A 21745-nucleotide genomic window follows, 5' to 3' on the forward strand; every position below is an offset into this window, starting at 1 on the left:
GGCTCATTCAGAGCTCAGCCACTGAGAATCTCTTAGAAAGAACACACACTGTGAATTAAAAGGCATCCTATGGATATTCTCAGTCACCTTAAATATGCGTTGAGGCTGAGGATATAGAAAATGACTGCAGAATTGTCTCTTCCTGCAGTAACATTTGGTTTGTTTCCATAATGAGCTTCAGTCAAAAGAACAGAAACACTGTCTATTCATTTGTTTGTTCATATTCAATACTCTGCGTGAATAAGTCCTGGAAGGGATGCCAGTCTTTCACAAAAGAATGGGAAATTAATTATTTTTTTATCTTCAGTAACCACTTTATTCCAATTTTCTGCACCACTGATCTATTACAACAAGCCGTCTAAAATTAATTGACATTCCAGACACTTTACACTGTATAAGAACCTCGGATTCCAGTGATGTTCTACCATGATCACTAAATTGTAAGATTGCACAGAAAGCACTTTACTGTTGCTCCACAGTCCTTTTGTAAGAGTGCTTTGTGATGCTCTGCAGTGCCAGATTATGAGAGTGGCCTTTAACTCATAATTAGATGGTGTCAATGAGCTCACATTTGCTCTTTATCACAAATATGGCTGGAATTCTTTTGCATTACAACGTTGATGAGTCAGGGAAGGAAGACATCTTTCTAATGGGATACACTTAAAAGCAAGGCCATTCACAGACTTTTTGTGCACTGTGACTTTTTGAAGCTGCCTTTGAAGTAGAAGTTTATTATCTCTGTGATAAGACAGAAGCACCGATGTTTCTCATATCGTCTGGTTCCTCACAAGGTTTCTTCTCAGGGAGTTTTTCCTCACTACTCTCCCATGTGGTTTGCTCATTAGGGATCTAAATATAAATCTATATGCAGATTTCTGTGAAGCAGCTTTGTGACACTTGTGTCACTGAAGTGAAATTGAATGGTCATTAGACAAAAAAAACCTTTAATTCCTAAAAAATAATCCATTCTATATCTATGGTATAATAATATATTCACCGCAACAGTCAGCCAACCAAACCAAGCAATCAGGCTCTGAGGTACAGTAGCTCTGAAATCTGCTTTCTATTATAAGTAACACAGATAGCAACAAGCAGACAGTAAAGGTCCAACCTCTGTCACAGTTATTAGTTTAGACGAATGAGTACCAACAGTTCGGAGAGGTTCAGAGCTAAGCATGTGGCATACTTGGGATGAGTCTGATTGTCAGCTGGTGTTGTAAATAGCATGCTAAACACACAGAGGATAAAATCCACATTATAGATTTCTACAGCAACATGTCCCATTGTGTTGGGACATGTTGGCCAAAGATGTAGAGTACATCGCATACAAGACTATCGAGTATTCTAATCTAATCCAATGGTGTACCATAAGGAAGGTAAATACAGAAGAACAAAGCTTTTGTTTTGCCTCAAGATGGTATCATTTGTGGTTACTTATAGTTCATGTATACAGTGAGGTCCAGAAATGTCTAAGACCAAATTTAGAAAAATCTGAATTTTAACATTTTGAAATATTTAAAAGAAAGAAAGTAAATGTTCAATATCTTGAATATTTAATATTAAAGATTCTGCACTATTTCTAGGTCCCTATTTAAATGTAAGCAAATTGATACTGACCATTTTAACTGCTTTGTACAAAAAGGTCAGATTTTCCTCATGTCTAATCTATTCTAATGAAACGTGTTCCAAGGTCACTCCGATGGATTTGATCTAAAATGGATTATATGTTTTTGGACAAACTTGTGGAATCCTTGCCAGCTCGAGTGCTAAGAAACTCAAGAAATTCATTTAAATATTTAAAAGATTCTACTTTTTACTCAAGTTGTTATGAAGGATATCATGTGTAATGAAAATTGTTGTATTAAATTAGAAAAGAATGCAAAATAGAAGCATTGTCCCTAGTGCTGTCCGACTTTTGGACCCCACTGTAGTCTGATTTAAAGATAGATTTATCAGCTGTTTGACTCTTTGTAGCACCCTTCATGTTTAGTTGGGTTTAACTGTAATCCAGCCTTTGCTTTAGGAATTCAACTTAATTCAACAGGAATTGGATAGCTGATAATTGGATAGCTGATATCAGGGAAAAAAGTGGAATGTGAGCAAACAGGAGGTAAATACAATGAGAAGAAGCACTTAGAGTACAAAAAAAAAAACACTAAGAGACCCATGTGTTTGGGGATTACAAGTAAGGAAGTTAGAAACAAAGACACAGGGGCCAAAGGGAACTGATGTCACTCAATATCCTTTCCCATCACCAAAGCACCTACCTGATATAGATGGTGCATATGTGCATGTGAGTTTAATAACTTAGAGTTATTAATTTGTACATGTCTTTAGATGAGGTTTTGAAATGCTTTTAGGTAATGCTATGATCCAGTTCAGTGCTTTGTGCAAAAGTAAGCAAGGTGCTCTCGTGAGTGTCTCAATTTAACCACTAGCTTGTGGTCTCTAAAGTGTATGCCACTTCAATATGTTACTATTTTCATAGCTCTCTATACACACAGCCGGACAAAACCTAATTCTGGTCCTGACAACAAACATGAGCTTCTTTGCCAATAAAGCTATAAGAATTGCCAGTGCTGGACACTTTCATATATTACACTGAGGAAATGTTGTGTATAAGCCAGGGTTTCTAATATGCGAATCATGTTAAATTAAATGTTTAAATATATATATTACCCATCCCATATAAAATATATATTACCTATCCTGTGTAAAAATATATATTACCCATCCCTACTATATCCCATTCCAGTTAGATCATGTGTGTGTCATGTTGAAAAAAAAAATCTAAATATTTTACACTTGCCACAAGGATTAGTACATCCATCCATTTTCCATACCGTTTATCCTACACAGGGTCATGGGGGGCTTGGAACCTATCCCAGGGGACACTCTGAATGGGGTGCCAACACATCCCAGGGCACAATCACACGCACATTCACACAACACGGACAATTTGGAAATGCCACTCAGCTTACAACGCACATCCTTGGACTGGAGAAGAAAACCGGAGAACCTGGAGGAAACTCCCAAATCACAGGAAGAACATGCAAACTCCATGCACACAGGGCAGAGGCAGGATTCAAACCCCCAACCCCAGAGGTGTGTGTGAGGCAAACATGCTAACCACCCCCCCGAATGAGTACATGTCCTCCTTTAACCAAATTCACATTTGCTTATGGAGTTTTTTTGTTTGTTTGTTTGTTTGACTTTTCTATTTATTCCATAATATATTTATTTGTTTCATAGTAGCTTGCAATCAACTATAACCACTACATGTGAAATGGCAGTTATATCGAAACTGAGTCTGAACATACATGAAAACCATCCCATGTTTTGATAACGAGACAAATTATGGCGTATTACTCGCTTAATTTGATGCTTCATGGTAATTGCATGTAATTGTACATGTCACCAAATCAGATAGACTCCACAGAGACACCCAGAACCATCACTTTCTAATGCACTCCATACATTTTCACATCAGTGCATTTAGAAACTTTTCATGATTAAATAATAATAATAATAATAATAATAATAATAATAATGATAATAATAATAATAATAAAACCTACAGACTGTGAAGCGCGCGTGAATAAAGTGTAAATAAGGATCATTCCTCACTCACCTTGCCAAATGAGGACGTAAAGTCCTGTAAGTGCGAGGGCGACCTTCCGCTGAGCCATTTACCCCCACAGGTCCTGCTGCTGAACTGACAGCGAAACTTCTCGCTTTATCAGTGTGAGTGTGAGAGCACATAGGAGACGCGGAGAAAGACAGGCGCTCTACGACTTACCGCGAGAACACCGCGAGATTTGCCAGGCGCGAGCGTCAACGGCAGAATTGGCGCGCGTGCTGGGGGGAGATGTGGTGCAGGGAAGGAGAGAGTGTGAGAGGACGCTGGTGTTCACTGTCTGTGTAAGACATGTGTAAACTCAGTAGGGGAGAGTGGGGGTTGGTTGTCATAGCATTTCTGTCTGGAACACCATGGGGTCTGACTTTTTCATTAACGTGCACCTAGTATGGTTTTGAAACGTGCCTAATTTTGTTTTAAATGTCTCATACAATAGATTTACATGCATCCAAGATCAAAAAACACTTTAACATGCTCATAATTTAAATTGCAGCATTACCTTTCCCCCCCCCCCCCAGTGTCACAAACGACTCATTATATGATTCGTTCTAAAGGATTCATTCTAAACTCGTCCTTTCAGAGAGCATACTCTGCTTTGATTGGTCAGATGTCCCAGTCTGTTGTGATTGGTCTACCACTGTTAGCGTGTTTCAAAAAGGAAACGCCCACTGCCATAACGACTTTCAACTCTGTCTGTTAGGGAGCAGCCTATGAAGAACAGAGGCGGGGCTTTTTTTGTTACAAACCTACGTAAGTTAGTGCAGGAAGAAAAGTCTGGAATTAATAACGACTCGTTTCAGCTGTTCAGAATCAGTTCCTTCTTTTGGGAGTTAATAACTCCGTTTGTCGTGTGCTTTGATTTTTTAAACTTTGCAGAATTTTTTACATTCACAAACAGCTCTATAACACACTACATGAAAGGTAATATCTGAAAAACCATAATAGGTGCACTTTAAAGAGGGTTAAGTATGGGATTAATTTTCCGTCAAAAGTACTGCGATCACAGATCAAAAAATAATAAACGTGAATCATTGAATCATCAAAAACATTTTAAAACACATGTAAAAATATATTGTACAAAACTGACAAATAAATGCAAAGTTATCAGAATAGCAAACAATGTGGTCAAAAAATAATCAGCTTGAATCAAAAATTTAACTATTGCACAAAACTGAAACAAGAATTAAAAGTTTTCTGAATCGCACACAAAATCATGTTTTCCCTGGTTATATTACTGTTTTTTGTCCTCTCTGACATTTTCTGCTCGTTTTCTTTTTTTGAACACTTATGTTGTTTTTCCCTTCGCACTTGTTTCCACATTCTCCGCTTGGTTTTCCAAATGTTGCAGTTCAAGTTTCATGTAAATCAAGGCAGCTTTAATGTCACCATTGGTCCATACAGCTCCTCCTCTAGTGGACCTCTAGTTGACCTCACTCCACTGCGACTCATGGCTGTTGTGTTCATAGATATACATAGCATTGGATCCAGCATTGGCTGCTGGATCGTAGGTCAACGTCACCTCCATATTGGTCCGGGCAAAAGGCTGAGCCGAAATCCGAAACAGTGCGTACTAATCGGTATGTGTGTGTAGTATGAATACAATCCCACATTGTCATGTGACCTTCGACTTCATCATAAACACTAAAATCTTAAAGGGACCACCAGATTAAAGCAACCGCAGTAACGGCGAAACACACATCAGGAAAGTTAACTGAATTAGCAATGTAATGTGGGCGGGGTTAACAGACTGAGGTAAATTCATTACTGTTAGCTTGGGCATGATGGAGATCACAAAAAAGGTTTCAAATGCTATGACAACTGTTTTCTTGTTTAAACCTTCAACAAGTTAACAATTTATTCGGGTATTGTTAAATAAGTCGTGTTTAACCAAGGTTTAATACTTAAAAAGAGCTGACACGCTCTTCCGCTATGTTATTTCTGAGCTCGTCTACACGAGTATTGTTACATTATGGGATTTTTGACTCGCGTAGTTTCCATCAGTTGCATACTGCAAAATCTCGGTGGAAGCAGTACACCATCCGGGAATTTCTCACCTACTGACAATTCAGATATACTACCCCTCAGGCGTATTGCTTTTCGCCTACTGTGTACTAGGGTAGTATGCCATTTCGGACTAAGCCGAAGAGAATGGAACAAACAGTGTACCGTGACTGCCCCTTTATACCGCAGCGCTGCTGAATGCTCGAATCTGATTGGTCAGAAAGTGTGCATTATTTTTGAATAACAGCACATGTAGTCCTGGCTGTAACATAAACGATAGGTTTATATTAATGCGTTCATTCTAATATTGTTTCTATAGTAACAGCTCATACGCAGAGACTTCTATGGCAGCCATTCCAAATAATCTAAGATTAATAATGAACATAAACATATTCACAAAGGGTTGTTGTTTAAGAAAGTAATTATTATGATTGTCGTTGTGGTGAAGCTTTTTGTTAGGAGACATTTATTTAACATTTATGTTAGAAGTCTCGGTCGAAAGTTCTCTCAGACTTGGTTACATTTTCCTTTTTTCTCCATATTCTTGGTAAAATGACAGGCTGCTCTTTGTATGTGTGTGTGTGTGTGTGTGTGTGTGTGAGAGAGAGAGAGAGAGAGGGAGAGAGAGAGAGACAGACAGACAGACAGAGAGAGTGAGGCTGATGAGGGAACAGCAGTTTATCCCAGCTATAAAGTACTAACTTGTCTCTTGAACAATCTCACAACATTAAATCTAACTATAAACCCTTAAAATATTCTAATCTTTGGCAAATTGCTGTGGTATAAGAGGAATAACATACTCCAGACCGTGCTGTCATACAAAAATAATGCACTGCGTATAACAAGTGCTTGTGCCTTGTGCTGGTCTCAACCCCACTGAACACCTTTTGGGATGAACTGGAACAGACCAGGCCTCCTCACCCAACATCAGTGCCCGGCCTCACTAATGCTCTTGTGGCTGAATGAGCACAAATCCCCACAGCCACGCTCCAAAATCTAGTGGAACACCTTCCCAGAATAACAGCAAAGGGAGGCTATATCTATAATGGGATGTTCAACAAGCACATACAGGTGTGATAGTCAGGTGTCCACAATGTTAGTTGAACCAAACACTATATCAAAGAATATCTCAAATAAAATATTGTATTAATTATTTGTATCAGTCATTTAACAAATATGTCTTTATTTGCAATCAGTTGGCTACTATTGTTTAAATCTGTCTGAGCACAATTAAATAAAGTCACACCTTAAAATGTCACAGCTCGTATTATATATTCTATTATATACTAAGCCGACGGTACAGGGCAGGCATATTTCTCAGGGGAGAGAAAAATGAGTGTTATATTGTATCGATGTCATATTGTTTAGATCTTGCTGTACTATTAGGATGTACAATCAAATTGCCCATGGGGACTAAAGATCCATTAGATAACACACTGCAGAACAGGTGGGTCACTAGAGATCAGCTGCGTCTGTCATAATGTGCTGATGACAGTCTAAGAGCACATTGTTTGCGCACCTGGAAAAAGGGAGCTGTGTGCTGTAGATTACTAGGAACATATGAAGATGAGAATCTAAAAAAGATATACATTGTTCATGACTATGCTAACATTTACCATGGCTTTATAGTTTTGTTGATTTGCTGTTTCTTCTCCAGCTTCAAGATGTTCACAAACAGTAGACATGAGAATAGAGACTAAAAGAGATAAATTACTATGCAGAGCCATGTCCTGCTCATTCTTTCACAATATAAGGAAACAGAAGAGCCATAATGGTTTAGGTTGTAAAAGAAAGACAAGATTATTTAATATTTCATATCAGAGCAAACTGACTGGAAAATTCTTATCTGAGAGTGCTTTGTGTATTTAATTGAGACTGATTGATGTTCTTAGCTTGACACTAATGTTGTGAAGGCAGAGCAGTGGAAAAAGCCCACATTCACACAGGCTATAGATGTGTCCATAGATTGAGAAATTATTTGTAGAGATACAGTCAGGTCCAAAAGTATGTGGACAGTGACACAATTTTCATCATTTTGCCTCTGCACACCACCACAGTGGATGAAGTGAAATGAAATGAAGCAACCAAGATGAGATTGAAGTGCAGACTTTCAGCTTTAATTCAAGGGGTTTAACAAAAATATTGCGTTAACTGTTTAGGAATTACAACCACCTTTGTGTTGTAAAAGTGCTATTGGTACTTAGCAAGGAAGTGGGAAAACAAATTGGAAAACTCCTCCTGTACCTGATGGAAACCACCCTGGCAGTCTTCTAATCAGTTGATGAGCCATGCTTACATATGTAACTTTCCCATTTGTATGTTATGGCCTATGGAAAAGACCACTAGCCTCTTGTTCTTGGGTAAACAACTGGTTTGTCGCTCCCATGATGTTCCCTCAGTCCTACAGGAAAAAATGTCTGTCTTCCAGACATAGACTCAAATGTGCTATTCATTGCCTCCCTCAGATTCATGCCATGGATGATTACACAATCAGCAAGAATAGCGCTTATTTCATTTCTTTGTCTTTCTCATCCCATGAGCCGTCCGTCCTCTGTGTCTTCCTCTGTCTCTTTCCTTCTATGGTCTTACTTGTTCCATTGTTTGTTCCAGCCCCCCCCCCCCCAAAACCAGTATGTGACTGCGTAATTGAGACAATAAGGAAGACTGGGATAATTATAGTGAATTGTGTTTACACAGGTGAGGATTTCTCTCTCTCTCTCTCTCTCTCTCTCGTTACCACATGTGATTCAAGGTGACTCAAATGTGCTGAGTTTAATGGGACTTTTTTGTTAATTCAACCACAGTGTTTATTCAAATCCAAATTGTATTGCTTTCCTAATTGGACTTCTTATTTTAATTAGATTTTTTGGGATTTTTGACACGCTATTTTATTGGGTCTTCATGGCAGTTTAGACACTGTATATCTTTGTTTTTGAAGAATGGACTGTAACTTGTGAGTGATTGTGTAATTTTTTTTCTAGTGTGTGTAAGACTTTGAATTAAGTGATAGTGTTGTGGTTCTAAATTTTTTTGTTAGCAAAACTCAGGTAAGATAGCAGCAGGTAAGGTAGCAGTAGTTGAACTACAATCATGACATCACAATTTGACTAGACTATAGCAGCAAAAAAAAAAATTGGTCCTCCCATGTTCCTTGCATTAATCATTTATTTTAGAACTGAAGTGTGGCATTCACTCAAGATCAATTCTTAACATACATTTTAACCATCCCTCATGATGATCTCCTGATAAATGTGCGGCTTTCTTTGCTAAATGTATCTTTCTTGTAAGAGAGTCTGATGTCTGGAACTGTGCATGTTTCTTATCTCGCCTTTTTTTTTGACTGGTGGAAAGACCCTTCCTCATGTTCTATGGACAGCTTAGGAAGGAAATAGGAAGTAAGTCATTCTTTCCATTCTGAACCCAAGGCATGTTGGAGTCATCTGTGTGAATGAGAAGAGGCTATTGTGTGTAAAGCACAAGAGGGTTGGCTGTGAGTGTGTATCCCAGGGTGAGGGGGCTCAGGGGCACAAGGGCAAGACATTTAAGTTCCCATTTACACAAGAAATCCTTACAAGAACAAGTCAACTGGGCACTGGGAACTGGGAACTTGCACCAACACCCAAATCTTTAGACTGTTTCCATGGAGATTTTATAAAGTCACACATAACTATGAAAGGATCTTACCTCAAGGCTTTCAAATGTTTGAGGCCTCATTTTACAACACTGTTGCAAAACAAATGCAATTGGTCATTTGAACAACTTTCAGATCATCAAGAAGTGACATTTCCTCCGCGTATGGCACCAGTTTACTACTGAGTACCAAGATAAAAGAAATATCCTTGGGAAGGCAAATTTTCACAGACCAAAATATCGGCCCACGGGAATCCAAGTTTCAACATATCAATATTTTCTTTAGTTTGACTCTCTCCGTATCAGGCTTTTCCATGTTCACAAGAGTTGCTCTTGGCTGGAGTGCATGGGTTTATGTGGTATTTGAGGTCAAAGCCAGAGCTGACACCAGACTGCACACCAGCATTTTTGTCTGTTGACAGTTTGTGTTTTCCCACAGAAGCTTCTACACAACTTATTTACCCTAAACACTTCCCTTTGCTTCTAGATTCTGGTCAATATTAGTCCTTCTCTTGTTGTTTTTGGCACATTGACAAAGACAACATAGCTCATTTAAAGCAAGGATCTAGGAAATCTCACAATCTACAGCAGACCAATGACTAAACAAGTTGACTTGCAACAAGTAGTTCATCATCTTACATATACAGTACAACAGCTGAGCTACAGTAGGTCAAGTTAAAGAATATGTGCAAAGGATACGATGATATTTTCAGCAAAACTATACTGTATAAGTCACATACAGGTAGAACCTAATTACTGGGGTAATAATTACAGATTTGAGTGCTACTTATAAGGTTATATAGGTGATACACATGCAAAACACACATTTTTTGCATAATACCAATTTCTAAAAGGTGCCTCTGTTTAACTATTTATGTACGAAGAATATTTCATTGTGAAAGTCATATTTTGGACCATGTCTTGCACAAATAATCAATCCTCTGAGAGCTTTTGTATTGTTACAACCCAGAACTGAAATGGACTTAATTAGATTTTTGCTATATAATTTACACAATAGGGCTAAGGTTTGAAGGAGCAAAACATTTTTAATTGTGACATAAAGGTGTATTAACACACTGGAATCGGAGGAGTAAATTAAGAAACTCGGGTGGTTGTGACATGACTTGATATTTGTGCAAATTTCATCAGCTTGAGTCACTCTGATTTCAGACTATTTCATAGTGTTATTTTAAGGACTAACTAAGCTACAATAATATGTAAAAATCTATTAATTAATTAATTAATTAATTAAGAAGAAGAAGAAGAAGAGGAAGAAGAAGAAGAAATGTGTCAGGACTGTTTGCATTTAAACATGGTTTCAGACCCCATAAAACTGTAAGCAGTTATTTTGAACCGTCCAGAAATCTTGTGAACACACCCATTATTCACACAGGCCACTTAGGTGTTCATTCAGTCCCTTGTCATTATGAGACTGGACTACTGCAACTCACTCCTGGCAAGTCTGCCTCTGAACACCATTCAACCTCTGCAACAGATCCGGAATGCAGCTGCACGACTTGTTTTCAACCTTCCTAAGTTCTCCCACACCACCTCATTGCTACGCTTCCTGTAGCTGACTGCATCAGATTAAAACACTACAAAGCCCAAAAACAGACCAGCACCCCCTTTTCCTCAAAGCACTTATCACACCCTGCACTGCACCACAATCTCTCTGATACTTCAGCACTGCTCTACTGGTGCCACCATCTCTCAGGGTACATGGAAGGCATGCATCAAGACTCTTCTCTGTTCTGACACTGGTGGTGGAATGAACTTTCCCTAGATGTCTGAACAGCTGAGTCACTGGCAGTCTTCAAACAACGTCTAAAGATCTGTCTCTTCCTGAAGTACACAAATTAGCAATTTAATTTAAATAAATAAGTAAATAAATAAAAAATGTATTGTCTGTGTGCTTTCCCTACTATATTTCCTCCCCAACATAGTTTTTATACTGATGGTATTCTTAGTCCATGACCTAGTGAACCAGTATCAGGATGTATTTATTGATAGAGACTTCAAAGCACTTCTATAAGTCGCTCTGAGTAAATGTACATAAATGTAAATGTACTTTGACCTTTTGTCACTTTGGGTATACAGATTCCATCTATCCATTTTTTGTGCCATTTATCATGCATAGGGTCACGAGCCTGGAGCCTATCCCAGGGGAAAACCCTGGGCTGCCGATCCATGGGAGGCACAACTGCACACACACACACACACACTACAGACAATTTAGAGATGCCAATCAGCCTACAGCCATGTATTTGGAACGGCGGAAGGAAAGTGGAGTACCTGGAGGAAACCCCCAAAGCACAGGGAGAACATGCAAAGTCCACACACACAAGTCATTGGCAGGATGCGAACCCCCAACCTGGTTGTGGGAGGCAAACATGCTAACCATTATACATGCATAAACATGCTAACCAATACACAAATGTTTAATTGCAATTTTGTAACTACAGTCAAACAGATAAATAAAAGGCTAAAACTGTCCCTAGTCAAGAGTGAAAAAAGCAGGACTATTTGCATGCATCCAATGATTAGACATGAAGTGCATAGTCTTCACCTAGTGTAATCACTTGATCACAGCTAACCACTCCTTTCATATTTCCAAAACAAAGGCTACCCCTGGAATAATGTCAAAGAGAAGCAAAATCATGCTCTGCAACAAAAACATGGTCTTTATCACAACGCAGTATAACAATCATACCCATTTACAGATATTCCAGTGAATGGACTGACCAACCCAATATTCACCTGAAACCTGTTCTTCATCATAACACATTGTATCAATGAACTTTAATCTAAACAAAACATTTGTGCATTTCCCATCTTAACCACGTTAAACACAAATAATGTGTTTATCATGAAACGGCCTGTATCATTACCGGCAAATAAAAACCTTACTTAACTTGTACATAATACATAAGGAAGGTGTATGCAGATAACATTGAAAGAATTCATGATTTAGCTCAATCGGGGAAAATGAGTATTTTAAGCAGAAAAGAAGACATTTGTTATATTCACACCTCCCAGGATCCTGATATTTTTTTGGCAAAATTGTTCAAGCTCTGTCAGATTGGATGGAGACCACTGGTGAACAGCAATTTTCAAGTCTCTTGCTGACTTGAACAGGTTTTCTTCTAGGATTGCCCTGTATTTGGCTCCATCCACTTTGCCCTCAGCTCTGACCAGTTTCCCAGTCCCTGCTGGTGAACATCAGCCCCACAACATGATGTTACCACCACCTCTTACTCATCTCTTACTCATCTCCCACGTGCCCTTAAAAATTAAGGTGCCAGAAAAGCTTCTCTAGTGTGATGCCATAGAAAATGTTTTCCATGTTCTTTAAAGAGCCCTTTAATACATAATTTCAGAGGTCTGTTATGTCCTGTGAAAACCTGGGGATTTGTATTGTAGGGATTGACTATAATAGATTTAGAAAAACCCGCACACAGATAACATTTTCTTTGCCTCTGAAGATTAGCCTAATTAACAAAGTAATTGTCTTCCCCAAAACACTTTTCTATGAGTATTGTATTCTTTTACTTAAAAAGACAAAAACAAACAAACATTCTATTATATAATTTCTGTAAGGTTTATACCCTGGGGGTGGGGGTGGGGGGGGGGGGGGCGGGGTATTTTTGCAGATTTAAGCATTGGTTAGCTTTAAAAGTTGTAGGAATATTCCATACTTTAAAAGGCAATCCTTTATTTATTTATTTGCATAATATATTCAACAATTAAAATCTATAAAATTACATCTATAGAATGGTATGTCAAAAATGATATGAATTCTGTATTCTGAATATGAAACAGCCATCGTTTTATCCGTAATCTTATCCAGATAAGGTCAGTTTGGCTGCAGGTTTTCATCCCACCCAAGAAGGAGCTTCAAAAATATTTATTTGAAGACCAAGCTCAGTTAATTTAACGTGTGGAATTAGGTGTGGCTCCTGTTTAAGTGGAATGAAAACGTTTAGATTTAGATAAGGTGCTTGTGGCCAACATTTCCCCACAGTGAGACATTTAGCTTGTCGTCACAAACATAACACTTTAACCACCTCCTTACAAAGTAAGCGTGTGTGCGTGTGTGTGTGATAAGAGAGAGAGAGAGAGGTGTGTGTGTGTGTGTGTGATAAGAGAGAGAGCGCGAGAGAGATGTTTATTTTGAGTAGAGATCACACATTTGAAAGCACTTTTGCTTTTGCAGGAGATTTGCTGCTTTACATCAATGTTTGTAAGGGGATGATATGCCCTCTAGTGGCGTATATTATAAAGGCAAGATTAGTTTATTACACAACGACAATGCGTTTATAATATTTATACAATTTCCCTAATTTCATTGTCACTTTGACCAGCATGAAAAAAAAAAATCTATGTACACCATTAATTTTCAAATGACTGCAATTTTCACCCAAATGCATGTGTAGGCCTCTTATTTAATATCCATCCATCCATCTTCTACACCGCTTTATCCTTTTCAGGGTCACGGGGAAACCTGGAGCCTATCCCAGGGAGCATCGGGCACAAGGCTATTATTTAATATATAGTGCATTTTATTTTACATTACTGTTTCTGACTGTTTTATGATTGTCTTTGTGATCATAACAACAACAAATACACTCCTAATTTTAAGCTCAATATTAACCCTCCTATTATGTTAATAGGTTAAAAAAAATTCATGTAAAAAATTAAAAAAGTTACATCCATTATGTTATGGGTCAAAATGACTTCCACAGTTTAAATACACACAAAAACAGCAAAGAACAGCTTAAAACAGTAAACCTTTATTATGGTTTGCCCGAGACAAGCCATAAGAAGAAATATTTACATATAAGTTCATGACTTTAAATGAGGAAAGTCAAAAAAAAATTCAAAGAGAAAAGGAGAGATGAACCAGTTTTTCAAACATCACCAATGTGGAAATGGGTCAGACTGACCCATAACATAATAGGAGGGTTAACCAAACATAGCTCTCGGCTCGTGTGACGTCAGATACGCATCACCCACAGTTCTGCGCAATATTTACGTTAGACTTTGCGCACTATTAGCGCAGACTTGGTGCTTGTTAACGCTCCAAAAACAACATGGCGGTTTGTAATAGCAGGCAGCTAATGGCTAAGTGAAAACGAAACAGTCTGGATCAATCTACAAAGTATATTGTCGTTCCGAGGCTTGGTTTGATTAAATAAAAAAAAAAGGAAAGGCGTTTCTTGCTTACTGTAGAGTGCACTGGAAACAAGGCAGCAGTAAGGAGCCTTCACGCTGGCTAACGTGTGAGCAATGTATGTCTGTTCAAATGTAAACATCCGGCTGCTGTTCCGCGCATGTATGTGTCGTGTAAAGCAGCTTGTTTTCAATTTTAAATCATTACCGGCACCTGATTAGTCAGTAGTTATCGGTGTAAGCCTGGTTTGCTTGGATTATATTGTCCGGAGATATTTTATATAACACGTTGGGTTTAAGTTCCAGAGATAACCCAGTCTGGAAGTTTGCTGTTGCTAGTTACTCTGGATTTGTATCTGACCATTGGCTTCGTGCAAACTGCCACACTTCTGATCAATATGTTCATACAGTGGAGATTAAAACGTGGAGCAGAAATGTTCAAGGATGACTTCCAAGTGATTTTACTCGAGTGAAGTGAACTGACTGCAGTTATCATTGAAGAGATCCTACTATGGGTTTGCTTCACTTTGTCTTCAGTGCTCTTGGAAAGTGCATTGACCTCATATGCCTGCTTTTGGACATAAATTTCATGATTGTCAACTCACTAGTCCGGTTGTTTGCAGCGCTCATGCACCTGATCAGCAGTTTACCCATGCTGCTCAATAGTGCCCTATTGGAGTGTGTGGATCTCTCTCTGTTCTACATGATCACCATGATGGACGGCATGACTGTTGTGACCCACAATGTGATAGGAGGCTGGATGCAGCTTCTCAGTGGATTGCTCGAAAGCTGTAAAATGATGGGCTACCTTTCTACGCATTTACTACTGCGCACCAAAGAGCTTCTGCATCGTGGCCTGCTCTCAGGACAAGGCTTTCTGCGGCAGATATGCGAGTGCTTCAGCATTATGTTTAGCCTTTTGCTTTACTTTATCAACACCATTGTCAATCTCCTACTCATAGGAACTCAGAACCTGTATGCTGTGCTGCTCAGCATGGTCGAAGCTATATCCAGCCCTTTACAGAAAGCTCTTGAGCTGGCCTTGACTGTCCTTACCTTCTTCTACAGCTCCTTGGTGGGCACCTCGCTTCTACTCTGGACGCCATGCAGACTTGCCGTGGAGCTTCTGAGCTCTCTAGGCCACCTTTTGATCAGTGTCTTCTTGCTGAACTCTTATGGGCTGCTGCTGACAGTAGCCATAATCATAAGTGCCACCATCTACCTGAATCCCGCTTTGTGTCAGAGAGGAGTCCGGCGAATAATCGACTATGTTAACACAGCGCCCACTCTGCAGCGGCTCCAGAGAACACGACAGCGGTTGTACTTGCTGGAAAGACACTTGTGGCAGGGCATAGTCTGGGTGCACAGTCGGCTTGGTCTTTGGATGACGTTTGCAGGAAGGGGGACTCTAAGAACAGGAGACGGGACGGTTCAGCAAGTCAACACAGAGCAAGAGCCTAACGACGTGCCTGAAAGAGCGGAAATGAGGGGCGACGATGCTGTAGACGAGCCCCAGGCACTGCCGCCAGCTCCTGACCCTTCAGACCAGACGCACGCTAGTTGCAGCTCTCACAGACCGCTGCGGAAAATGGCGTCTGAGGAGAGCTGCAAAGCCCCCCCTTCTGAGAAGCTGCTCACACTCCTTCAGGAGCAGGAGGAGAGAAAGAAGTGCGTCATCTGCCAGGACAGCACCAAGACTGTTGTGCTTCTGCCCTGCCGCCACTTGTGCTTATGCAGAGACTGTACCAACATCTTGCTGCGCCAACCCATCTACCAACACAACTGCCCACTGTGTCGCCACATGATCCTCCAGACCATGGACGTATATCTCTGAAAAACTTTTTTTTTAATTAACACGTCGATGAATCTCAGGTTAACAAAGCACGGCTATTTTCCCCATCGTGAGCTGCGTTAGTCAGTAAAGCTGTGCGTAATTTCGTTGTCCATTCCACTGTGCGGAAACTTTTGCTACTTTCGATTGTAAATACACATGAATGTTCCCTTTTATACACGTACACATGTTGAGGCTTGCAACTATGACACAGCTCTTTTGTATGTTTTTTTTTCTTCTTCTTCTTCTTCCCACAATTTAGATTTTGTATTGATGCACACTAAAGTTTTATACTGGATTGTTGAATACATGATTGTAAGTTTTACTTGGGAGTTAGAACTGCAAAGATTATATCATTTTATTGCAATCCAAAACAATGTATGCACTATCCAGTGGCCTAAACATGAGCTGTTATTAGGCACATATTTTGTGATGCAGTACTCTAGCCTTATAATGTGAATGGCTTGTTATTGCCTGACTGATTCCATTTGTTGAACTGGTTTATCGATTTGCTCCGAGTGCTTTTTGCGGAACAGGTTCTACTATTCCTGGAAGCCATCTTTTTTTTTCAGGTCTCGTGTTAAAAATAGTTGATATCCGAGCTGTCTCATTAATCCACTTTAGACATTGATGTCTTGATTTTAGTGTAAATTTGTGTCCTTGGATAAATGCTGTTGATTTGTGCGATTATGAAATTCCGACATCAGAAATGCTAAGGCTGTCGTGTTATTTTATTAGACGAGATCATATTAAAGTGTTAAGAAACACATTCCTGATGAAAGACTTAAGCAAATGAGTCTTGACCAAATCAATCCTGAACCAGATAAAAAATTTTTCGTCAGTTATACAATAAATACAGTCTGCATATTTACTATTTAAATCTGAAACAGAATATAATCAGGGACATATCCCAAGCTTTAACACCAATGTTCTGTGTTTACACATGCTTACAGTATTACGCCATTATTGCTATCATTGTTGAGTGTGATTCACTGCATTCTGTTGTTGTGGGCAGAGTAACCAACCAGACATTAACCAAATACGGAAGGTTAAACTGTGGTCTGTCATTTTTTTTTTTTTATCCAGTTCAGGTTAGTGTATGCAGTTTTCTTTTCTTCATTAGATGTGTGTGCAATTGACTGTGATGGAGACTGGGGCCAGCACAGAAGAAGACTTTAACTAGTAAGATGCTTAATAAAGTGACAAGTTACGTGGTGTTCAAACTGATTAATACTTTAAATGTTGCTCTTAAAAAAGTCGTCTGAACAGTACAATGTAGCAGCCAAGTTTGTGTGAGCGATTGATCAGAAAGAGTCTAAATGGACGCCACTTACTGATCTGTGGTGTAAACTGAAACATGAAAACTGTGACGAAAAATGTTCATTGACGACCTTTTTTCCATGACCGAGAAAAGACGTCGTTAAAGTGTGACTATATTAACATGCAACATTGCTGATGAAAAAAGACTTTACCAAATTATCTCTTTATTTTTGTCAACAAAAAAGAGGAGACAAAATATTATAGATTTTTTTTTTTTTTTCTAAATTACAATCCAAATATCCTGTCCATTGGATGGCACGAGCGGTAGTTTCCTTTCCTGTGCAGCACGCGACATATCAGGACTAAGCAAGCACAGTGGGGGGGACTAGCTTTCAAGCTAACATCTGTTTTGGCTAGACTAGACTATATTGACTGAAATGTTAATCAATAATAATCTTGTCACTAAAAATGTCTACAGTTTTCACTGACTAAAACTAGACTAAAATACTTATGGCTTTCTTTGCCCAGACTTTTAGTCAACTAAAACCTGACTAAAAAAAACAGGGTAAGGTTGACTAAATATGATAAAAAGTATCAAGGACATTTGACACAGGAATAAAGACTAAATAAAAAAAAAAATAGCTGGCAAAATGAAACTACTGATCTGCTGATATTGCTGAGTGTGTGTATTCTTTCATAGGGTTTTTCTGCGTGCAATGTTTTGAACTATTTATGGTGTATTTACGGCCGGATGTCAGCAGTGGTGGGGAAGCTTTTTATAATTGAGAGCCTTAAAGACATTACATTAAACGCATTACCCTGAAACACATTATATTAAAATATTTCTGATATGCTTAGTGATTCTGTTGCAACTTTGTTGGTTAGTAGTGTATTTTCATTATTCTCGTGAGAAGTTAGCGGATGTTTGTTACGCTGACGTCACAGGGGGACATTTACAATAGCATTTAATAGGAGAAAAATTTCAAACGTAAGGGTCATGTTTCTCTGTTAGCTCCTAAATGGAGAGAAAGAATTGCATCATCTGCAGGTTAGCACCAAGATCGTTGTGCTTCTGCCCTGCTGCCACTTATGCCAGGGGTTCACAATCTCTTTGGGCAAACAACCGTAAATATATGGGCATTATGAATTTTCTACAACCTCCAAGCTTTGACCACCCTACTTTTATTTTTTTATTCTAGATTTATAATTTAGGAATACTGAAACGTGAAGATTTTTTGTGATTGTTGTGGCTAAAAATGCTTGATTTTGCTGCGGCTTTTTAAAAAAATTTCTGATGCCATTTGTGGAGGTTTTTTTTTCTTGCAGGAAACGACTTGAATTGGCGAAATTGCAGTTGAACAGAATTGTTTTGCACTGTCTTTCGCTGTGAAGTTTGTTGGTAAATTAGACTTTTTAGCTGTACTCATGTTCGGTACACATGAATTGAAGATGGCTTTGGCTGAATGCGTGTTGTGATGACGTCACATGGCGCGTCTTGGCTCAAATCTGTGGAAAATCTGTAAATTTGAAAAATTGTAAGTTCCTCCAAATAATGCAGAGTTTTCTTGATTTTGCATTCATTTCTGCAGTTGTAAAATCCTGGAGGGACTGTTGTTAGTAGAATAAGTGACTAAAAACCAAAGGAATATTCATAGCACTGTATTACCAGTCTACTGGGAAGTGTTGTGTTGTTCTAGGAAAGTAATCCATGTGGGAGTGGTGTGTTGTGGCCCCGTTGTGAAGCAGAGGAGACTGGTTTATGCTTGACTGTGCATACAGAACATGTGTCAATGCATGTGGCATTGTTCACGCACTCATCTGTGTATCTTATGTACATATGAAGGATTAAATGCGACATCCACTATAGTTGGCACATCAGAGCCAAACATCCCTGTTTAGATTTCCAAGTTGAACTGTACAAAGCGATGTTCAACACTCTAAAGAGCTTTGTCTCTCTGAAAACTTTACACTGTCGTCATGATTGTTATCAATGGGCTGCATTTCAAATAGAAAACTCTGTCCTTAAATTCAAAAGTATTTACTAATCTAGAAAATCCACAAAACTGGTACACAAGACGGACCTTTTGGTCGATTTGAAGGCTACGCCAGAGTTTTTAAAATTCAAATACTAACTGTAATAGGAATGTGGGTTATAGTGTTTGTACTTTAACAGTCTAGAATGGTAAATTTTTTGAGACACAACCCTAGTTTGTTTAGCAGAGGCAGCTTGATGAGGAAATTGGTTAGTTTTTATTGATGAACACATACACTTAGTGCAGCATGTCAGGATAGTGAAAAAAAAACCTGACACATATACAGGGACAGTATAATATAGGAGTGGCTGTTATGACCATTTTATATTGTGAATATTTCCACGATCTGTTTCTACAGAGGGATCGCATGTACCCTAATTAAACAGATTCTGTTAGTTGCCATGAAACCACTCAGACAGGGCATCCCATACTGTTTAATGACAGGAACAGACCAAGGAGTGTAGGGTATAATGCATAAAAAAAATATCAGCAAGACGTAAACTGTTTAGAGCTTTATTGCCGTTATAAGGATTTGGTAGTCAATACAAACTTGCAATAGTCCAGAGGTTATAAATGCATTTACTACTTTCTAAGTGTTAGGTGTGGTCAGAATTTTTTTAAAGATCTTTTTCAAATGAAAATATGAGATTTTTAGAGATGTCACCTATGTTCCCCTCTGAAACTATCAGGAAGGCAATTCCAATTCGTTTGTTTTTGCTGTAGACTGAAGACGTGAGTTTGAGATCAAAATATGAATATGAGAAGAGAGTTTAGGATTTCAGCTTTTATTTCCTGGTATTTATATGTAAATGTGTTAAATGTCATAGAAAATTGCACATTTTGTATCAGACAACCCAATTTACTGTTAAAAAGGATAAGCCAACATGAAGATCAGAGAGCTGTCTATTTTGAAGCTGATCAATCAGAGGCATTGCACAAACATTGGGCATAGCCAATACAACAATTTGGAATGTCCTGAAAAAGTGGCATGGCTTGGGTTTGCATGGCTTGGGTTTGCATGGCCTGGGTTTCTCCCTTCAGTCTCCTCTTCAGAAGATGAAATGCTGCTCAATTGGGTTAAAGTCTGGTGGTTAACTTGGCCAGTCTAAACCCCTGATAAAGTCCTTTGTTGAGTTGGCAGTGTGTTTTGGATCATTGTCTTGCTGCATGATAAAGTTCCTCCTGATTAATTTGGCTGCATTTCTCTGTAAATTGGCAAACAAATTGTTCCTCAAAACGTAGCTGCTACCATCATGAGTTACATCATCAATAAAGATTAGTGGGCATGTTCCCCAAGCAGCCATGCAAGTCCAAGCCATGACACTAACACACCATGTTTCACAGATGCACTTGTATGTTTTGGATCATGAGCAAATCCTTTCTCCACACACCTTTTCATCACTTTGGTAGAAGTTAATCTTGGTTCCAGAATTTTTGTGGCTCATCTCTTTATTTCTTTGCGAATTCCAATCAGGCTTTCAGATTCTTAATGTTGATGAGAGGTTTGCATATTGTGGTATGGCCTCTATATTTCTACTCTTCAAACGGTGGATTGTGATACCTTCACCCCTGCCCTGTGGAGGTTGTTGATGGTGTCACTGACTGTTGTTTTGGGGATTTTTTCACAGCTCTAATAATGTTTCTGACATCAGCTGTTGCTTTCCTTGGCCGACCCATTCGGTGTCTGTTGTTCAGTACACCAGTGGCTTCTTTCTTTTTCCAGACATTCCAAATTGTACTGGATATGCCCAATGTTTGTGCAGTGCCTCTGATTGATTTTCCCCTCTTTTCTCAGCAAAATGGCTTGCTTTTCTCCCATAGATAGCTCTCTGATCTTCACGTTGGATTATCCTTTTTAACAGCAAATGTTGTCTTCACTGGTGAAACTGAAGGCTAAAACCAAGAGTAGATGTTCAGAGCTATTTATGGTTTAAACAATCAATCTAACAAGACACACATGGGTATCAAGAAACAGCAGTTACATGTTCCAATATTTTTGCTCGCATACAAATTGGGTGGTCTGATACAAAATGTGCTATGTTCTATTTCAGGGGTGTCCAAACTACGGCCCGCGGGCCAACTGCGGCCCGCGGTCCAGTTTTTATTGGCCCGCGGCAACTTCTGAAAATATAATTGAATATGGCCCACACAAGAAGCTTGAGCTCGAGTCTGTTGCACCTCTCA

At 38.9% G+C, this 21745-nt stretch overlaps 2 protein-coding genes across 3 annotated transcripts in view; one reads left to right on the forward strand and one right to left on the reverse strand.

Annotated features, from left to right (window-relative positions):
• Positions 1 to 4092, reverse strand: part of mcamb (melanoma cell adhesion molecule b) — a 39826-nt gene extending 35734 nt beyond the window's left edge. Inside the window, exon 1 of one of the 2 annotated variants that reach the window (XM_053647767.1) lies at positions 3632 to 4092. In XM_053647767.1, the coding sequence (XP_053503742.1) occupies positions 3632 to 3689 (58 nt within the window). In that variant the 5' untranslated portion in view covers positions 3690 to 4092. The remainder of the gene's footprint in view (positions 1 to 3631) is intronic. The other variant, XM_053647769.1, reaches the window with a different exon arrangement.
• Positions 4093 to 13953: 9861 nt separating this feature from the next.
• Positions 13954 to 21070, forward strand: rnf26 (ring finger protein 26). The gene has a single exon (XM_053647236.1). The coding sequence runs from the start codon at positions 14949 to 14951 to the stop codon at positions 16269 to 16271; it is 1323 nt and encodes a 440-aa protein (XP_053503211.1). The 5' UTR covers positions 13954 to 14948; the 3' UTR covers positions 16272 to 21070.
• The last annotated feature ends 675 nt before the right edge of the window (positions 21071 to 21745 follow it).

This window comes from Ictalurus furcatus, chromosome 17, assembly GCF_023375685.1.
Source record: "Ictalurus furcatus strain D&B chromosome 17, Billie_1.0, whole genome shotgun sequence".
NCBI classification, from domain to species: Eukaryota; Metazoa; Chordata; class Actinopteri; order Siluriformes; family Ictaluridae; genus Ictalurus; species Ictalurus furcatus.